The following is a 22,234-nucleotide window of genomic DNA, read 5'->3' as shown; positions in this document are numbered from 1 at the left end:
CAGTCCCTGCAGGTGAGCTACATGAAATGAACCAGGTCTGCACAGACTGGAGGGGAAAGAAATGGCGGATGACCGCATGTTTTTTAGATGCTTTCTGAAACTGACAGAGGATGTTTCAGTGATAGGAATGGGCTACGACGACAAGTGGGCATTCCAAACGCGGGACAGAATTGAATGTTCAGGGTGTACAAAGAAAGGTCTACATTTGGAAGCTGTGTAATAAATGCCATATGAAAGGTGCGGTCACATGTAGTCTAGCCACAGGTTCTCCGAGGTGACGAAAATATCCACCTATTTGGAGGAATCCAAGGAACATATGTGTGTGTGGGTGCGTACAGCTCTGCTGGCCTCCATGTTTCCTTTGTGTTTTTGTGAAGCGAGACGGCGTTCGGCAGCTTCCCCTCGCAGACTTTCGCGGTTTCCCGTGAAGACGCACGTCGGGGAGGGACGCGTGGCGACACTTCGCACGGGGAGCCGTGGGACGTGTGGAGGGAAGAGCCGTCACGCACACGCGTGCAGGGGTGCGGGGGCCCAGCGGGGCTCTGTGCATTGTCTCCTATCTGGACCCGACGCCGTTCCTTTGTGATGGCAGCTGAGACGCAGCGGGGCTCCACCCCCCCGCTGTTACCATGGAGCACAAAGCATTCTGCCTCACAGGTAGGGCGGCCCACACCTGCGTCTGCCTGCCGGCGTCTCTGATCAGCGCTGGCAGGATATTTCTCTTTATTTAAAGTGAAATCAGCTTATTTAAATAACTTCAGTCTGCGGCTGTTCACTTGGGACCTTCTGCTCAATGCAGCCCCCACCCATATGTTGGTCACCTGGCTGTTTTGTTGAGCCAAGTCAGTAGCATGTATGACCGTAGCTACACCCCATTATGGGATGATAAATCCTCAATCCCGTGTCGACCACAAACTTTGTTTCGCATGTAAGAATTTACATTTTCGTGTTTTTTCCCCTACGTGCTTCAGTGACCTTTTGTTGAAACGTGTTATGAATGTTGTTTACGTCTCCTCAGCGCTTCCACTTAAATTTCACACTTTTAAACTTTTAAGAGATATCTTAAAATGGGTGAAATAGTGGGAAATAAAATTGGTTACACAAAACAAAAGGTTTCAATGTCAATGTGCACATAGTGTAGGTGCATTCGCAAATTGTGTCTTGCTCAGTCCACACTTCTAATAGACGATAAACCACAAGGCAAATGCTGACCGCCACAGGCAAAGAAAACCCCCCGACAGCATCTTCATCTAAATGCACAGCAGCAGTACAAGCGGGACAGCTGCCATTTTAACATCTTACTAAAATGCAAATGGAGCTGACCCTAAACACTGGGTCTTCATAACCTACATAAGCTTAACCTAATGAACCTTACCACAGTTCATTAGAAAGCGGTTAAATAAGGAAACCTAGAGAGCAAAGAAGTAAAATAATTGTCTCTAAAAGAGTTTCAAACCTGTTGGATTTCAAATCTTTAGATTTGTCTGAGTCATGCCATTTAAGTCATGCCATTTAACTTCCAGGTACAGACATGTCATACAAGCAACAAAGATATTTCCAAGTGTTTATTGCTTTACTTCTTTGATACATAATCTTTTAACAGTTGTCTTTATTTCCATAATTTATTGGCCACTCTCGTTTTCAGTGCACACATATCAAACATACTGCAATATGTTCGAGCATTTTATTCATTTTTGCTCACCCTATCAACACTTGCACAATTATCTGGGGGAACACCACTCATTTTTACACCACCAAACAGTCGTGAAAGGCGGTAGGGAGTTATCCTGACTGATGTGTGTCGGTGCAATGCTCCTCCGGGCATAACTGCGTCAGGTTGTGCCGCAGGAACGCGCTCGTCGCCTTTTCATCAGGCAGAGAGCGGTAAAAGGTGAGCTCCCAGTGCTTCTATAAATACGGCTTTTAACGCTGCCGGAGTCAAAGTTTACACTCCCTCCAGCCTGATACAGCCTGTAATTCTGCTGATCTACCGTCACATCAGCTGGCGTGGCATTCACTTCTAATTTGTTTAAAAGCGGAGGACGCACGTGTGTGAGGTAGACGGCAGCAGGAGCTCGTGAGGAAGACGTGTGCCCCCACAGTGTTCTCCCCATAGCCACACGCCCCCACACCCGGCCCCCCATTTCCTGTTATTATTTCTTGAAGGAGGTGGGAGCTTAAAAGAAAAAAGAGAGAGCCTTTTAATATGTGTACAGCATAAAGACAACAAGTGGCATGGCTAGGTTTCTCATTTCAATGGAACGAATGGAGGCAGAAAGCACACCACATCCAGACGAGGCTACGATTAAAGTCATGTCAGAGCACAAAGGCTCTATAAATTCACAAAATGCCCTTTTGGAATGCAAACAAACTGGTGTACAGGCCTCGGCTACAATAACTACTGTTCCTCTGCTCAGAGAGCTATGAGACCAGCCATTCAGTACCAAAAAATATATAAAACAAGGGTCTGCATTGAGTGTACAGATACACTATAATATACTATATACTATATCTGTAGCCCTGCAGCAGCCAGAAGTAATTCATAGGCCAATCAGCCAAAATCTGGCATATATGGCAAAGTCTTTTGTTTTTTTTAAACCTCTCCATTTTACACACAAAAGACCAAAGTGCAGACAATCTCCCTCCCCAGCAGGACAGACGGATGAGGCTACATGCTCGTGGGCAATCTCTCTGTCCTCTTCTTAGCAGGAATCCCCGTCCTCTGAAACTCCAACTTCTCATTGATGTATTCCTGCTTACACACTTCAAAAAATGCTGGATCTTTGTAACTGAAAGAACAGGGGAACAGAGGGCAATTAAATGGATGAAATCAATGAATATTAAAACTAAAAAATTAACTGTCATTTTACAACAGGTTAGTGTTCAGCCAGTCAGGGTGTGTGTGTGTGTGTGTGTGTGTGTGTGTGTGTGTGGACTGTGTGTGAAGGACTGTGTGCGAAATCTTTCAAAATGACCCACAACATTGTGAGTTCTTCCTTCATCTATTTGAAATAGTCACAACCTTGCACCTTTCAGAAATGAACACTGGCAAAAATATGCAACAGACAACACTCACTAAAATCCTTTCAAAATGCGCTTATTGATTCCCAAGAACACTGCACAAAATGTTTTGGCAACTGCCTTCAGTGTACTGCAGCCTATCAAAGAATGTACGAAAGAGCTCTTCCACACATCAATAAAGAGCATTTGAAGTGCTCTAGTGAGTGCTACCTGTTTCTTTCCACTGACTCTCAAAAACACATAGAAATGATGAAAAACTAGTACATTAAACAGACTTAACTCGAAATAGACTTTCAAACTCAAAATGTAACGTATACCTAGTTGGGGCCTGAAATCAATTTTAAATGTTTGAGAAAAAAAAGTTTGATAAAGCATCAACATATTCGAGCAGGAACCCTGAGACAGTTTTGGTTGATGGAAGCACCAAGAACACATGAATTGAATAACTCCTACACAATAGTTACACTCAATATAGGCCTGTTTATTATATTGCATAATTAAATAGTTAATATACTATAGTTGATGTATTTACCAAATGAGAGAAGCAGCCTTTTTGGGTTTTTATTTTATTTTATTTTATTTTAAATCTTTACACAACACCCACTATAGATTTAATTGTGGTCTGTAGCGTAGTGGTTAAGGTACATGCCTGGGACACGCAAGGTCGGTGGTTCTATCCCCGGCATAGCCACAATAACATCTGCATAGCCGTTAGGCCCTTGAGCAAGGCCCTGAACCCTGCATTGCTCCAGGGGAGGATCGTCTCCTGCATAGTCTAATCAAGTGTACATCGCTCTGGATAAGAGTGTCTGCCAAATGCCATTAATGTAATTTAATGGCTATATAACACGATAAGAGACGTCTAGAATAAGAAGTCATATGCCATGGATCTATAGCTATATGAATTCAGTAAAATAGAAGTATGTAATAAATGAGTGATCACACTGCTACCACGGATTTGTAAGTTTGAGGAGGCTCATTTGGTGTGAAATTTAATTTATGAAATATAGTAAGTAAAAACAAAGTATTATTAAAAGGTAGCACAGTAAGCCAAGAAGATTCACTCACTATGTGGTCAGGCACTCCTTCAGGGCGGCGTTCTGCTCCTGGCATTTAAACACCATCAGGAACCCATTCTCCTTGCAGCAGTGGTTGAAAGCTGGAACACAGGGGGACAGGCAGAGGTCATCGGTGTGAGGAGGAGGGAGGGGTATCCACAGGCAGCCCTCCCAACGTGCCACCGGCAGCAAGGAGCAAGCAGGGTAACCCCAGCCATGCTGACCCTCTGCCACCCCCAACCACAAATAAATAAATAATTAAAAAATGAGACAAAAAAAAAATCCCAGCACACAGCTTATCAGCAAGGGTTTCTGTTCACACGTAGGCAAAACTGTGCTTCCATATTTGGCTGTGGCCTACTCTGGAGTGTAGTCAGGCACCATTAAAAATACCAGCCCTGGTTAAAGCCTGCCTGCCTATTAACGTCTGTATCCACAGCCAAGTCATCTGCCAACTGTATTCACAAGCACCAAATGAGGAAGCGCTCCTATAATTACTCTGTATTAAAACAATGCAAGATTAAACTTTTTTATTTTTTCTTCTTTTCTTTTACTACTATACCTGTGTGATTGTTGGTCTAACTTTAGATTTCACATTTACAGTTTCTGATAGACATCTTCCACATCGGTCCTCGAGAGAGCCATGAACTTTATTATCTGATAATTAGATCAACTGAAGCTAATAGGCGGAGGTGCATACTGTACATTTACAGTTTATTACATTACATTATTGGCATTTGGCAGACGCACTTATCCAGAGCGACGTACAGTTGATTAGACTAAGCAGGAGACAATCCTCCACTGGAGCAATGCAGGGTTAAGGGCCCAACGGCTGTGTGGATCTTATTGTGGTTACACCGGGATTAGAACCACTGACCTTGCGTGTCCCAGTCATTTACCTTAACCACTACGCTACAGGCCGCCCCCTATGAGAAAATCATTAAACCACGTCCTGTTCTACTGTGAAACAGAAGTAAAGCAAGTGTGTGTCCCGTATTACCCAATGAATTCTTCTGAACGGAGGATGATTCTTAAGTATCAGTATATATTAGTAAATTCATTAACGGACTATACTCATGCACACTATCTTGCAAAAATCTGCGTTTCCGAATCAGTGTTTCTACAGCGTCTTTAAAAGTGAAAGGCACGCTAGCTTTTTCAGCTACATCCAACGATAGGTGGGCAAAACCTTCCTCTTGAAAAGCCTTTACTGAGATCTCCGTGACTGCGCGCTGCAGCAGAGCCCGTGTTGCTGTGATGTTGCGTTGCAGCAGCGCTGCAGAGCTCACACGTGGGCTGGAGATGTGCCAACGCGTGCAGCAGCTTCTGTGGGAATCTGAGGAGCATCTGTGTTCACCTGCGACCCCGTGGGCCCGAGCAGCCAAATTAAAGGCTACACAAACACAACTCTATTTACAAACACAGGTGCACCCACGAAAGCGACAAAAAGAAGCAGCCCATCCGGCGCTGCCGTTCCTCGCTCAGACTACGCCGCTCGACTAAAAGGCAGAGGACAGTCAAGTACTCCAGCCCTGAAAGAAAAGCACCGCCGCCTCGCGAATGGGGCCCTTTTCTGAAGTCGAGGACAAAAAGAACAAGCGTAATGGCAAAGGAGGGTGAAGCGCAGCGTGAGAAACAAAGAGCCACTGACCACCGTAGGGCCATTTCGGCTCTAATGGTTCATCTGGCTGTGAGGCCCTTTCAGACGAAGGGAGTCGGAGGCAAGCCTGCTTCAGTGCGAGAAGAGGTGTTGAGGGACTTCGTCCTGTAGCGGTTAGCGAGGTCTTTGTCGCGCGTTAATTAGCTCCCTTTCTTCCGTGACTCACGGAGCCATAAATAATAATTGTTATTTTGATCATTATTATTATCGTCATTATATGAACCCTTTCATTTGTTTGCAGAAGGGGACCGCAAATTCCGCAAAACCAATTTCAGGAGTCAGGACTCTGCGACTAATCTAATTAAAACCCACCGGCAATTCCATTACCGCCACGCTCGGATGGGGAGAGGCGTCCGCCTCGTGGAATGCTCAAGTGCTTGAACGCCGAGCCCGAGGTACGCGGCAGAAACACCGGCGTCCGTGACGTTCGCCGCACGGCTACTGCTGTGGAAGTTAGGGAGCTGACTGTAAACACGTTTCTGTGGAGAAAGACTCTTTTATTTTGAATAACAAACTGAAATTTTCCTTATTCCCCGGTTTGGAATGTTCAGCATGACACAACGGTAACCGGCAGGCTGAGCCACTGACCACCGCACACAAACCTCGTGGGAGGGGGAGGGGGGCGACCGCGACATTTCCACCGGTTCCATACGGTACCCACCCCCAGGAGCGGAGACACCTGAGGACACACAGTGATGAGTAGGGGGGGTGGGCACAGCGTTGGGGAGAAGAATACGAGCCTCCGGGCGTAGCGGCTCGACTCTGCGGGGGTCCCTCGCCGCGGGGCGCCCCCTGGCCCAGCCCAGAATTGGTACAGGAGGCGCGAAGGGGAGTGTGGTGGCAAATGGGGGTGGGGGGGTGGGGAGCAGCACAAAAGAAGGCCTGGCTGGCATCGCTGGTCTGAGTATGGAGGGATCCGAGCCCTGCCTCTGAAAGCCATCATTAGAATGTGACAAAAGCGCCTGGGGCGACTCAGACGCACAATAATCAATAGTGAGCTGGTGGGTGTGTGTGGGGGGGGGGGGCTCAGCGCACACACACACACATGCCCCCCCGCTGCTTTAATTACCGCTGCGCGCCTCTCTCCATTAACGGAACACCTTCGGCCGTCCGAGCCGGGAGCAGCAGCACAAAGCGCGGCGGAACAGAGAGAGGGACCAGGACAGGCAGAGATCAACCACACTGCTCATTAACAAATGGTAATCAGCAGTCAAGAGCTTCAGGCTCACCCTTCGCCTTACAAAAACGCCACATGCCAATTTGCTCCATTCATTCATCGGGGAGCGCGCTCCCTTTTCCCCCTTTCACTCGCCAGGCCTTCTGAAGAAGCGCTCGGAGGAGCGGAGGAGGGAAAACAGTGGAGCTGTTACGTAAACAGTCGCTCAGACGAGCGCGAGGTGAACTCCTCCGCCACTTCAAGGTCGTCCGCCCTTCCTCTTAATTAGAGATGGTGCTGCTGATTGCAGGCCCTGAAAGGCCGGTCTTCCTGTTTGTTTTTCAGCTTAATGGAGCTCGCTCAGGTCTGGCCTTTTCCAGCTCTAACAGCAAGTTAATAGATAAACGCTGATAGAAGACCCAGCCAACACATACGAAAACAAGCTTGCACGCGCGCACACGCACTCAGCGAGCACTTTATTAGGTATTTATTAGACTTCTTTTTTAGACTTATTAAGTCTTCTGCTGCCATAACCTATCCACTTAGAGGTTTGACACGTTGTGTGTTCAGAGATGCTCTTCCGCATACCACTGCTGTAATGTGTGGTTATTTGCGTTACTGTCACCTTCCTGTCAGCTTTGACCAGTCTGGCCATTATCTTCAGACTGCACTCATTAACAACGCGTTCCTGCCCACAGAACTGCTGCTTACTAGATGTTTCTGTTTTTCGCACAATTGTCTGCAATCTTTAGAAACTTTTGAGCATGAAAATCCCAGGAGATCAACAGTTTCTGAGGTACTCAAACCAACAATCATTCCATGGCCAAAGTCACTTGGATCACATTTTTTCCCCGTTCTGATGGCTGATGTGAACATTAACTGAAGCTGCTGAACCCGTGTCCGCATGATTGTATGTACTGGACTGCTGCTGATTGGTAATCACATGAATAAGTGGGTGTACAGGTGTTCCTAATAAAGTGCTCAGTGAGTGTACAATGCAGTCTGTAAGAACTCTCTTTAAGGTACTACTTAGCAGACTGTTACTGGCCATGCTGTTTTTGCTGCTAACTAATGTCGTCTCTGTAAATCTGTTTGTGAAGTACTCTGTGGAGAGTAGCCTAGTCACTGACACATCCATGCATGTTAGACATTTCAAACACATAAGCCTTCATCATAGCCCAAAACTGCCCAGCAGAAGAAATGGCAAAATTTGAACATAGGCATTCAATGATTGTTTATTTGCTTGTTCTCTTCAATTTTTTGCAGCATCTAAAACCAACTAAACTAAACCAACTAAAACCAAGGTATGATCCCACCCTTCCATACCACACTGTCATGAGTTCAGCTTTCCCTCATTTTTTCCTTTTTTCAAATCCAATTTTTCAGCATGTACTGTTGCAAAGAACACACACACATGCACGCATGAGCACACACACACACAATCCCTGATGGTAGTCCTCTCATACAATGATCTGACCAATACTCTAACAGGTTATATTCAGAGGTGTGGGGGCCTGGGGATGTGGTACAAACACAGGGGCTGTTAGGTATGCAGACAACTTGGACTACAGTAGCTATGCCCTGCTCGATCTGGCCCATCCACACCGTGACAAAAAAACGACAACATTCGCTTTTGGACTTAAGTGAAGAGGGTATATTGTGATATATCAAACCTGCAGCTTTGGTTCCTGTGGGACAGTAGCATATTTCATCCTCATATCCCCCCCAAAGAAAGGGACACCTCCCCCCCTACAATCACCCACTGTGTAAAAAGTCTCTAATTAACACCTCTTCACACAGCACCAATGAGCACAGAATTTGCCGTTTATTTTATTGATTTCCTTAAGAGGCCGTTCCCTGCAGATGTTGTACACAAACATCAAGCTCGCTAAGCACAAATTGTACATACAACATTCACTCCCTAATAGCGTCATTGAATAGCCTTTCAGCTGCAGCTATGGTGGGGAAGAAGCGTATGTGTTAATGAGTGAGCTGAGCTAAGTAAACGAGTGAGTGAGTGACGCTAGGAGGACATAATAAGATGGATGGGGGTGAATCTGATCTGTATGGGCACTGCCCATGGTCTGATCAACTGGCCCTTTTAGAAACAAACTAACATAACGACAACAACAACGTGCGTGTGGATTCAAAACAAACTTCCAAAACAAAAGAATTCCTCCAAACAGCCGACAAGCTGTACAGATCTATAGTTGCTTCTAAATTAAACAAACCCCTTAATGCCATCATCCGGCTGTGTTGTTGGGTGCCAACAGGCAGGCAAAGGAAACCAAAGATTTTATAGGATACCTTCAGCAACATGCCCAAGGACTACTAAACTGGCCCTTCAGATGCATCTCCGGATTCAACCAAATAGTCAGGCAGATTGGACTGACCAAATTATTTATATTGCCCGGGTGTGTAGCACACAATTAATATCAGGGAAAACTCGCTATTTTGCTATGTTATTGTGGATACTGTTGCTGGTGATCTATCATAGCTAAAGGAGATCCTTATATATCCATTATATTAGTTAGCTAGCAGAAGTCACTTCACCATGTCTCTATTTAAAAAATATGCAATACCCAATTATTTTAATGAGTGTTGGTCTTGTATGAGCCTATTTAATCAAAACTAGAAAATACTGGGCCACTAAAAACAAATAGGACATCCGACTCCGAGCTGACTGAGTTTACCGCATTTAGTGGCCTATCAAACACACGTGTTAGTTTAAACTGTGTTCCTCAATATTTTTCAATTTTCAGTTTAGTAATGGCTCAGGGTCTATCGATGTGGTGAGCATGCAGCCAGCTACAGTGGCTAATTCAGGAAAACTCCAGTTATTGGTATGTCGCCAGCCTTCAGGAGAGTATGTTAGCTTTTCTGCCATAGTTGTTCACAAACAATAAAAAGGTCAAAAGTGTAAAAGTTTACAGAAATTGAGAGACCTGATCTGAATTGCCTGATCTGGTCAGTACTGCTGCGCAGAAGGCAGCAATCCTGATCCTCTAGGTTCTCCTTAAACCTTAGCACCAACTTCAGACCCAAGCAATCTGGGGAAGCGAGTTAACCATGTAATCAACTGCTCTAAAATTAATTAAGTGTAAGAACAGAAACCAGCAGAGCCTGAGGCTCTCCAGTACCAGGGTCATAGACCCCTGCAGTAACAGAATTCAGGGGTGTGGTGACCTGTCAATGCGCTACTCTAGTGACAGAAACACAGAGGGAGGGAATCTGTGTTAAGCATGCCCAGAGCAGACACCCTGCTCTACCAATGCAGACAACATGGCCCACAGTAGAGACACCCTACTCTACCAATGCAGACAACATGGCCCACAGTAGAGACACCCTACTCTACCAATGCAGACAACATGGCCCACAGCAGAGACACCCTACTCTACCAATGCAGACACCATGGCCCACAGCAGACACCCTGCTCTACCAATGCAGACAACATGGCCCACAGTAGAGACACCCTACTCTACCAATGCAGACAACATGGCCCACAGTAGAGACACCCTACTCTACCAATGCAGACAACATGGCCCACAGCAGAGACACCCTACTCTACCAATGCAGACACCATGGCCCACAGCAGACACCCTGCTCTACCAATGCAGACAACATGGCCCACAGTAGAGACACCCTACTCTACCAATGCAGACACCATGGCCCACAACAGCCCTCCACTCCACTTGCAACAGCCAGCACACCATCATGCACCCCAATATCCCTATATCCTTTAAGGCCCATCAAGCTCCCATTTTCAGATTATGATTATTAACATATTATTATTTATTGCTGGCAGCAAACACCAACACAATCAGCATGCATGAACTCAACATGTTAACTCAATATATCTGCTTACATGCAAAACATACTGCCCAAAACGAATGGAAAAAAAAAAAAAAAGGTTGAAAAGACACCAAAAAAAGACAGAGGCGTGAGAGAGCGTGATAGTGTGAAACCAAAACGAATCTGAAATGCAGAAAGTTGCAGCTTTGATGTCAGGTGGAGTGCGGGGGGCGTTGCGTAGGAGCAGGTGTGAGAGGTGTTCTCATGTGAGAGGAAGTGCCAGCTTTGGGGGCCAGGTCAGTGAGGGCAGCGGAGCTTCCAGCGACATGCCAATTACGGTCTCTCGCAAAATGCACACCGTTCAACCCAAGCACAGTCTCTCACAAAATGCACACCGTTCAACCCAAGCGCAGCCTCTCACAAAATGCACACCGTTCAACCCAAGCACAGTCTCTCACAAAATGCACACCGTTCAACCCAAGCGCAGCCTCTCACAAAATGCACGCCGTTCAACCCAAGCGCAGCCTCTCACAAAATGCACGCCGTTCAACCCAAGCACAGTCTCTCACAAAATGCACACCGTTCAACCCAAGCGCAGCCTCTCACAAAATGCACGCCGTTCAACCCAAGCACAGTCTCTCACAAAATGCACACCGTTCAACCCAAGCGCAGCCTCTCACAAAATGCACAATATTCACCCCAAGCACAGTCTCTCACAAAATGCACACTATTCACCCCAAGCACAGTCTCTCACAAAATGCACACTATTCACCCCAAGCACAGTCTCTCACAAAATGCACACCGTTCAACCCATGCACAGCCTCTCACAAAATGCACACCATTCACTCGAAACGTACATTTAAACCACTGACATTTCTAACTTTGCAAGTGTCCTGGGAGAAAAAACTTCACATTTTAAAAAAGTGAGAAGCTGGAAGTATTAAACTGCTGATGGCAGCCACACCGCTCCCCCAGGTGCACTGGGCTCACTGTTCATGGTGCACAGGAGAGGACACTTATCACATGGAGACAAACCCCACTGCACGCTTGCAGTCAACCCGTGGTGAGCTGCACGCGTCTTATTCTGACTCGGAGCCTGACGCAGACCACAGCGTGAAAAGGAGAGGTGCTGACGTGCCTCTGAGGAGAGAGCGCTCGCCTGCGCCCTCCTGAATGGAGGCTGCAGAGAGCTGCAAATCATGAGCATAACCGCCTGTTCCAAACCGAGAGGACACGGTGGCTAAAAACAATAAAACCGTTATTAGAATGGCAGGAGCCTACAGGAGCCAACGGTGGAGTTTGCATTGTAAACAGACCTATTTGGCCCAGTGTGACGCAATGGTTGTGAGAGAGCCCACAAGGGTTTCCCCACGGGCACAAATAAACAGCCAAAATGAAGTCAAACATACAAAACAGGCAAATGCTTCAAATGAATTTGTCACTGAATTCATCACATTATACACTTAAGCAGCAGTGTGTGAACCACAGACCATTAGCTATTGAGCCTTGGACTTCCTGTCGCAGCTCCTGTGTATAACTGTGAGACATCTTCAATGTTTTTTATCGAGTCAGAAATGCACCGCAAGATTGACAATTGTCTCTTGTCCCTTCAGGAGAATAAAGGTCATGTAAGGTGCAGATTCAGACATCAGACCACTGAAACCTTGCAATAGTACTGTAGTCACATATTTCATAAGAATTACACCTGAATCAGCGCCGTCACAGTACTGTGATGTAAAAGTTACATTCCTGAAAACAGAAGCACATGCTATTTCTGATGACATACCTCACTCAAGTGAATAGTACAGCTCTACCGAGTTTAAGCCAAGGCCCTCACCAATAGCTAACCCCTACACTTCTGAGAGCTATCCCCTGTCCACCAAGCTCTCATGTACAAGTTCACTACTTTGGCCCCCCCCACCCCCCTCCCTTCACCCCCCACACACCCGCACACGGCGGCCATGTTGGCTCCCGCTCCCCTCCCCCTTGACGGCCATGTTGGCTCCCATGCCCGCTCCCCTCCCCCTTGACGGCCATGTTGGCTCCCATGCCCGCTCCCCTCCCCCTTGACGGCCATGTTGGCACAAGCGCCGGTGGACCAGCTTGCTGCCCAGCTCTGAGTCCGGTCAGCATTTGGATGGGAGAGGGCCAAGCCCATGGCCCAAACTGAAGCCAGGGTCTCAGTGGGACGCCCCCTCTCAGGCCCGGCCCCAGCGTGGGGCGAGGACGCACGGTCGAGCGCAAGACGGGCCCATCTGCCCCTCTACCCCCCCCCCCACCCCCCCTGCTCGATTCGCCACATTATGTAAATGACCAACTGTCACCCCTGAGGGAAACATGCCGCTCTCCTACGAGAGGTTACAAAAGAGACGGCTCACTGACTGCACCCCACTTTTTTATTTAGTCTTATTTGTGATATCATGTCCAGGCAATAACCCTCCCATCCCCCCACTTACACTGAGGTCTTATTTCATGGCTGCGATGTCACAACACTGCTCTGTCATGAAATCCCCTCCCCTGGAATGAGGCCATAGAGCATTCAGAAACTTACCAAGAGTGTCTGAATGCACTCGGATTTCATCCTCAGCTCTGCACTGCACTCTCTGGTACACAACAATCCAACACTTTGCTTATGAATATTCATAAACGACATATTTGGCTCACCTGCACCACACATGACCACAGACTGCCTCCCCCTGTGTTCCTCAATGAATATTCATGAAGCAATGCACTCTAATGCATTACAGTTTAAAGTACTGGGGAAATTTATATACTTGCTATCTCTGCCTTTCCCACAACCCAGTGCTTTATCGGAGACCGATCAGACACCATGTTCTCCATCTTCCTAACCACCTTGTGTTCAATTCTTATCTTACACTCCCTCTTATTTTAAAAACTGTGACTTTCTTGTGACTGCGTTTTCTTCCATAAATACATTCTTGCTTTTTTTTGCCCAAGACAGTTGGTGCTGAACAAAAGTCAGATTTGGCATTGAATACAAAAAAATCCCTTAAGCTCACACATCCGAGCACGCACTCGGAGATCATGCCTCTCACCAAAGCCTCATGACAAAGGAGATGCCTTAAAATATCCGACACCCCGCAGCGCAGCCCTGCTTCCGAAAGACTGCAGCTCTCCCTGCTCTTCCTCAGCTCTGAGAGCCTACCGCTCCGCAGGCACTACGCCTGGCTTCGCCCAACACCACTTCACCACGGTATGTTCCTCTACATGGATTCATCATCATCATCATCATCATAAAGAAGTTTTGGGACAAAGGCGCTGTGGCTATGTGTAAATTATGCACTCCTACAAGTGAACTGGGACACTGGTTCCAGCGGTGCTTGAAAACCAGCACTTTTCTTCTGAACAGGCGATTGATCTGTCTGAAGGACATCTCCACATGTTCAGACTCACTGTTCATAATTTTAGAATGATCTCTCTGTGGCTTTAATATGGCCATAAACATTTTACTTTATCATAAATATGTACAGAAAAACTTGATGAATGAGATCAGCCAAAGATTTTTGGTCGTTTTCATGCATTTCACTTGGGGAAGCACAGTAATATCGTGACCGACAATGGCTTCATACATGTATCATCCCAGTGCAAATATGAAGGGTCAATATGAAGACCCAACATATACACGACATACATTTTTTCTTTTTCGCACATGGCTGTACATTTATTGTAATTAACAGTAATTATTTATTTACCAGCCAAACCTACAAGCAAAGGTATAATGAGATTATCTATGCAGAAATAATAAAGTAACATAAGCTGAGCCATTACTTCTTCCACATATGTGGAGAATTGGCAGCAGTTTATACCTGTGTAAAACAGGGAGGTATTCGGTAGGCCAATATGGCCCAGACTAATATAAAGTGACTTCAAAAAATATTCAGAACCTTTGACTTTTTGCACCCTTTATTGTGCTGTAGATTTAATCTTGAATGGATAAAACTGCCATTTTTGCCCATCAATCTATCTCCACTCAATAATCCATAATGATAAAGGAAAACATGTTTTTAGAAGAAATTTATAAAAAAATACATACATATTCAGACCCTTAATTCAGTACTTTGTAGACGGCCCTATGGCCGCAACTACAATTTGAGTCTTCTTGGGTAAGTCTCTACAAGTTTTTCACACCTGGATTTGGGCAGTTTATCCCAGTTTAGCCTTCCTTGCAGATCCTATCAAGCTCCGTCAGACTGGACAGTCTATGAACTGCCATCTTCAGGTCTCTCCACAGATGTCTGGGCTTTGGCTGGACCACTCAAGAACAGTTAGACTTGTCCTGAAGCCACTCCAGCGTTGTCTTGGCTGTATGCCGTAGGTCATTTTCATGCTGAAAGATGAACCACTTCCGAAGCTCTGTAAGAGTGAACATTGGGTTCTTGGTCACCTTCCTAACCAAGGCTTCTTGCCCGGTTACTCAGTTTGGCCCAACAGCCAACTCTCAAAAGCTTTAAAAATGGTTATATTTCGAAACCACCCCACAATTTTATCGCAGAGGACTACAGAGTTCATTGGACTTCATAGCTTGGTTACTGTCCTGAATTGTGGGACCTTATATACACAGGTGTGTCCCTTTCTAAACTATGTCCAGTCAATTGAATTTGCCGCAGGTGTACTCCAATCAAGTTCTTGACACATCTGAAGGATAATTAAACAGGATGCATCTGACCACAATTTGGAGTACCACAGCAAAGGGTCTGAATACTTATGTAAGAGTTTTCAGTTTTTCAGAAATTTCTAAAAACACACTTAATGTAGAGTGGTGGGCAAAAATAGCAATATTATCCATTTAACATTAAATCGACAACAGAAAGCCACTGAAGTAAAGGGAAGCTGCAGATATACTCGATGACCTTTGACCTCAACAGGACCTGTGAGAGACCAGGCTGCCGTCCGCACTACAGCAGGAAGATTCTAGCGATTATCCATCGGCGCCAGCGAACGCTTGACCCTGCACACCAAGCTACACTGGTGGATGAGCGTGTTGATTGGAAAGGCAGGGCTTCGCGGAACCCTCTCTCAGTACCAGACCACAAACACAGGGCCATTCCTGCAGCGTGGTCTCCGCTGCTCTGTAGTGCTGAACAACGGCAGCTCACTGCCAGGGGGGCGGGAGTGGGGGGGCTGCAGGTATGAACAGCGCACAGAGCTGCCTTAGAAAAACAAAAAGCGTAGCTGGGGCAGAGGCGAGGTGTGAAGAGGTGGGAGAGAGGGGGGTTTCCATTCATTTCTCACACCAAGTGGTGCTTTGCTTTGGTGCACGCTCGTGCGGTAGAGGGCCACTGAAGGGACGGGGTGGCCGCTACGACTCTACCACCTCCGCATCAGAATGTGAGAGCAGGCCACCTCCACCGTCTCTGCAAAGAACAAGCCTTTTCAACCACCCTGCAGTTAAGATACCACTCAAAGGAAGAAAAAGAGGCACAGATATGAGAAAATAATAGTTCAAACTATGATTAAAATAGAGCGTTATGGTTTTGCCCACAGCACAACCACCTTTCCAGAAAAAATGTAAAACCATATAAATGTTGTAATTAAAGACCAATGGGTCAAATTTCCCCCCCCCCTTTGAGCAAAAGTATTTATGATTTCATCACTTTATATGCATTTTAGAAGTTGTTCTCCAGCCAAAATGGTGGAGGCCTTTCAGTGTTATGTGATTCAGTAAAAGTTTCAGTTCTGCTTCTCCTTTTCGGTCTGAGGTGTGAACATCAGAAGCGGTCAAAAAGAGAAGTTTAATGAGAAAAGAAGAAGTCTGGGCATTTTCATATATTTTAAGAGGGGCAGAATGTTCAAGTTTTCTAATCAGGACCAATCTTGCCAACGGGCTTCAAATGAAATCTATTTATTCTGTTTTTGAACAAATTCACACTGGTCTATGTGCAGTGACACTTTCAATCTCCTTTGCATTTGACGAACACCCGCACGAACAGAACCCACAAAAAATTGGGATTCAATACACAGGCCTATTTAAAAAGTACAGTCTGATTTATTTTAACCTGCTTATTGTTGAAAGGATAAAGGGGAGGACCCACTGCTGTTAGCACATAAGCACATTGTCAAAAATAAACTTTAAACAAACAACCGCAGCCCAGGCGTGAGGAGCAGTGGTGAATGGTGACAGCTTCCTTCCTTGTAATAGCCAATTAATAACCGTGGGGGGAGAGAAAACGAGGTTCTTCTTGCGACCGATGCATGTGAGATTGAAAGCATCACGCTCCCGCCTCACTGAGAACAATGAGGAGTTGGGTCTTTCAGAGCGCACCCAGCTGTCATTACCTGAGGGTGTAGATGCATGTGTATGTGGAAGGGGGTTAAAGGCTTTAAACCCATTCCATCTCAACAGGCCCCCCTGTTGACCTTCTCCCAACCGACAGCCGCCTGCCCCGAGTGTACGGAGGGCACAAAGAGAAACTAATTAACCCAAAGCAATGAGATCATCATCAGGCAGGGTACCCAGGCATGGCCCGGTGCAATTGGGTAAACAAGCAAGCGTCGACGTCCCCGTCCCCCCAATTACCACCGCTGCCCGCAACAATGGGGCCCGGCTCTACCCAGTGAAAGAGCTTTCTTTCTACAGGGCTAACAAGAGGGGGGGAGCAGGGTGGAAGGGAGAGGAAGAGGCGTGGGGTGGCCCTCCAGGCACGGGCCTCAATTCGTCATGTCTCAATGCCGAAGGAGGGAGTGGACGGCTCAAACATCAAACCCAGAGCGGGAGACGGGGTTCATGACGACTACACTGCACATCAGACTGCCCAGCAAAGCTGCAGAGATGAACAGCCTGGGTTTTACACACACCTCCGACAGCATGAGAGCATCAAGCAAGGGCCCCATTCATATCCACTGTGAATACTGACTTTCAAAACAAATACATTGGATACAAAGGCTAGTGCAGGCATAAAGAGTTTTGTTTTAGTAGTGTTATGCTGTCCATCTGTATCCAGATTCCAGCTCCTGCTGAATAACACTCAATGATGCAAAATTGTGATGTTGTCTGTAGAAAAGAACAGACAGGGAAGGGTCTCACAAGCACACTTTATACCAGTATTTTATTACTAACAAACAACGTTATAAAAGAAAGAAGTGACCTTTGAACTGCAACATGGAAACTTTTATTGACGTCACAGTTGGCATAAATGTCTGAGGAGTACCAAGTCTGAGTGCAAATCTGAGGTACATGCAGATACAAACCAAGTCACTACATTCAGTATTGGTTTTCAATATTCGCGTCACCTATGAAATTCAACAAATGTTTACTTTAACCATTCAACTGTTCATTAATTTTGTAAGTACATTTGTTAAGCTAATTTTTTCAGCACCTTTCAGTTTGCCTGGACTGTGCTTTACTGATTGTTTTTTCTCACTTAAAGGAAATTAAAGACCAATGCATACTGATTCAATATCAATGATTACTTTCATTGCTTATACATTTTTGTATAGCGCATTTCACATAATGTCATAATACGCTTTACAATGGTCCCTGGTCTAAACCCCCATAAAAAACTCTCAAGGTGGGACAGACAAACAAGAAGAAGATTCATGCGATTTCACTGACAAATGCAGCAGTAATTTTGCCTACCCTTGGTAGTAAGAAGCAATAACAATTTTCATTCATGGTCCTACTGGGTATAATATATACACATCTCCTAAGGAGAAGATTGTCATAATGAATTTACGGTAGGAAAATTTAAAATCTAAAAGTGTGTAACATAACGTTGAACAATTGGCTTGCAGTGTTTAAATGCATTACCATAACTTCTTTTAATGTTGGCATTGAATCCACCTCCACCTCATTGAAATTATATTGGAAAGAGAAAAAAGTACTGTATAATAAACCCCCTAACAAGTCACACTACAAGGCAGTTTTACAAATGATTATTTATAGTTAACCAAACATACAAGTGGTACAACAGTGCGTTTTAAAGGAGCTGCACATTAAAGAGAGCAAGTGAAGAAAGCAGAGGGCGTTCATCACAACTTTCAGCATGGCTCAGAAACGCTACTGTGTCTGAAGTGTGAAAACTGTGGTAGGCCTGTATTTACGAATGCTGACGATTAAGAAATACTAAGAAAGACCACATTTTCCGCTTTTGCTCTCAACAAATTAATTAATCATGTCCACTTATTGCGCCTGCTTATGTACATCTTGCACAATTATCAGTCAATCATGTGATGCAGTGGTAAGAGCGTCCACCTGGCAGGGGTTAAAAGTCTGTGTAGACTCAAGCTCATCTGTCTTCTGCCAGTCTGATTTTTAAGTGCTATGGTGTAGCCTACAGCTAGAAGCCTTTTGATGACAACTGGGCAAATTAACTCCTTTTCTGTTGATCAACTAACATGAATAGCACACAAAACGATTGCATTTCCAATGTTAAGAGACCTTTGGTCACTAAAACAAAAGCTATATGTATTTTTTCATTATCAGTGTGCAGTTGCCCCACAATGTAGAGCCCCTTTTTAAATTCAAAGTTTCGGCCTTTCAACTGACTTTTTCTGTAGTGTTGATCAGAGGTCTGGGGGACACCTGACCCAGATACGCTCTGATCATGCTTCCTACCTTCCACCTTTTCCACACACAGCCCCTTGGCCTTCTCCCGCATCAATTTTGGGATGAGCACATCCAGCTCCACATGCCGCAGGACGGGCTCCTCTGGAGGGCAAAGACAAAGTCATTACCATGACTACTCGGTCAAAAGGCAACTGTTTGCTTAGGTCTACACGAAACAAGTCACATCTTGTATCGAGCCATGTATGATGATTTTTGTACACTAGCCTGACCAACCTGAATGTTGCAGCAATTAATTATCTTCTTGACTTTTCTCACACAACAGTATTTGTCCTTGCTCAAACATGTAGTGTAATTTTTTAATTCACATGAAAAATAAAAATGCAAAGATTCAATAAAATACAATTAAACATTTTTTTTGTCCTTTGATACACCTCACAGCTGGCAACATTTTTTAAAATGTTTTTCAGGAAACAGCAGTGCAACAGGACTCCCTTTAAGTACTACTACAGAACTTACTTTGGGTTCACAGAATCAGATCATGTCCACCTCTAAATTACAGGGTCCATATTTACAGGTCTACCCTGTGGGCCTGGAGTCAGTAGGGACGGGTTGCTTTCAGCCTCCAGCAAACACTCCTGGGGTACTGTGTAGCAGATGCACACTTGAGGGACTGCCCATTTCCCTGACCCCCACCTTCCAATCACTGTGTGGGAAAAAGCTATTACGCCCCAGTCCCAACAGGTCTGTATCACCCATCCGTGAATAAGCTGGTGGAGACGGTGTCACACAGCCACACAGTCCCTGAGCATGCCTTTGTACATTAGCAGGCCTGAGTCACAGTTGTGAAGCCAACTAGGTCACAACTGAGGAGACTATAGTCAGACTATACCCCCACAAGCTAAATTTCTACACTTAAGGGTAAACACTCAAACTGCAATATTAGCAGGACAAACTGTTACCATAAGGCTCACTTCAGCCTTCAGCTCAGAATCATTAAACATACAGATTTTAGTAAAGTAAAACTGATACTTAGGTAGGATTCTAATTCCACCATAAGCTTACAGATATGGCAAGAAAAAAATTATCAGTTATTTATGAAGTCCCTTTCAATTATGATTTAATGTCATATATTCAGTCATCAATAACAAAATGCATAAAACCTCTGCTGATTGCAGCATCTATTAATTATTTTTCCAGGAAACGGTAGAGCACATAAAGTACAGATTATGGAAATTATGCTTTAGACAAATTTTGCTCTCGACAAACAGGTCTCGGGTGTCCTTATCTACGTTACTTTGATTAAGGGACCAGAGTTGACACGATGGCCAGCCAGCAAACGAAATGTTTTTAAACATACGAATGGAGATAATTTCCTGCTACTACCCATCATGGATGATAACAAGTTGACGTTAGGTAGTTACTGTGGAGGCTAAAATGTTATTTGTCCTTGGCAATCGTAAGTTAGCAAATATGCAGCGATTCAGAACTAGTTATAGGCAATGCACCACAAACACGACATAATGACTGGGTTTGTGTCACTGTTGCAGTGATGCTCACCTTAGCTAACTTAACGGTCTTACTACCGATGCTAGCCAAAGGTTCCCAATGACATAGGCTAAACATTTAGCTAGCATAGGTGATCAAATAGAAATAGCCAATTAGCGAGTCATGCTTATTTACAATGATCACCCGCGAAATCACTCGGCAAATGTAGCTAACTGCGGAACACCGTCACGCTCAAAAAACAACTAGATCGGGTAGTAAGTGAATTAACGTTACCTAGGTAGGTAGCCTAAAGTGATTGCTACATTTAGCAAATGATAGCCAAGTTAGCCATGTGAAAACCACACGTTTGGATTTCACTGCATTAACAGTTCATTTTGGATATCCCCGCAGCACCAGATTCGTGCATGCGTAAAATATAATAATTTGTGTCGAACGTTCGCTTCCATGTAATACCTTTTTCAAGCGATTCCATTAGACAAAAAACAAGCGTTTTTCTCTAGAACTAAACCACCAAGTTGCCTCCGATGACCCTTTACAAGACCCGCCCTGCTAAAAACGTATTTCCGGTTACAGAAGCAAATTGACGAGGTAACAGGAGTAGGTTACTAGCTACATTGCTTAATATTTTTTTATGCTAAAAAAAAGTCGACTACTACATCATCATCATAATAATCAACATAATGCGTATTATTATTATTATTATTATTATTATTATTATTATTATTATTATTATTATTATTATTACATTTTGCAGCAAATAATTACCACAATGAAAAAGTGAATAATGAAATTGTCAATAATACGCAGATAGCCTGCCATTCTTTCATATGATTGATTCAGGTGAGGGAAAGCAGAGACGGTAACAAAAAGTGAACAGAAAAGAAGTACAGAAAATACCATGGGAGTAAATTAAGCACACATCTGGGCAGGGGATTTGTTCCCATTGCAGAATTTTTTAAACAATGCATTTGTGTGAAAGCTTGACATTTCATTGTTTCAAGTAAGTATTGAACAGATTGCTTGTTTATTTATCATTCATTTATGTAAACAGATGATGTCTTCACTTAAGCAATTGGCTAAGTAGTGATTGTAATGATTGAATATGCTTATTTTTCTTATGAACATTTACCGAATGTGTAAGTTTAGTGAAAGTCACACTATAAAAGATCTTCTTGCAACTAAATGGTGTGAAGTACCTTTGGTATCTGTCTCATCAGTTTTCTTTGGGCAAACTGTCAGTGTCGTGACCACATGAAAAAAGGCTTTACCTTTCTCTGCAGGTGTCTGAACACAAAAAAATCAACAGGTGTCTCAGTGTTTGTTCCATTAATAACAGTTAATTTAGGTTCAATAGAGACATCACTTTTTTGTATATTTTAAAACAAAATATACAATGAGATTATGACCAAATGGTCTTTTTTTTATTTTCTGAGATACAAAAGTTCATCATATATTCAAATCATATTCTATTTAAATTATGAATGTGTGTGTTTAATGAAATAATTTATTTATTG

At 44.5% G+C, this 22,234-nt stretch overlaps 1 protein-coding gene across 1 annotated transcript; it reads right to left on the bottom strand.

The window, feature by feature from the left end:
* Positions 1 to 1,552: 1,552 nt before the first annotated feature.
* On the bottom strand, positions 1,553 to 21,309 carry cmc1 (C-x(9)-C motif containing 1). The gene is made up of 4 exons (XM_061253124.1): positions 21,174 to 21,309; positions 19,263 to 19,355; positions 4,090 to 4,180; positions 1,553 to 2,789 (listed from the first exon to the last, which is right to left on the bottom strand). Exons 1-4 carry the CDS (start codon positions 21,190 to 21,192, stop codon positions 2,669 to 2,671), a joined length of 324 nt encoding a protein of 107 aa, XP_061109108.1. The 5' UTR covers positions 21,193 to 21,309; the 3' UTR covers positions 1,553 to 2,668.
* Positions 21,310 to 22,234: the final 925 nt, after the last annotated feature.

Source organism: Conger conger, chromosome 1, assembly GCF_963514075.1.
Source record: "Conger conger chromosome 1, fConCon1.1, whole genome shotgun sequence".
Lineage (NCBI taxonomy): Eukaryota > Metazoa > Chordata > Actinopteri > Anguilliformes > Congridae > Conger > Conger conger.
Note: the sequence above shows the minus strand (reverse complement) of the source record. Positions and strands in the feature narration are given on the sequence as shown.

Bases quoted from the DNA above. Each gene is read 5' to 3' on its own strand.
- cmc1 (XM_061253124.1), bottom strand. The intron at 4,181-19,262 runs GTAGGAAGCATG...CCTGTGTTCCAG, and splicing joins GTGTGTGGAAAAGGTGGAAG to CTTTCAACCACTGCTGCAAG. The intron at 2,790-4,089 runs GTGAGTGAATCT...CTGTTCTTTCAG, and splicing joins AAGGAGTGCCTGACCACATA to TTACAAAGATCCAGCATTTT.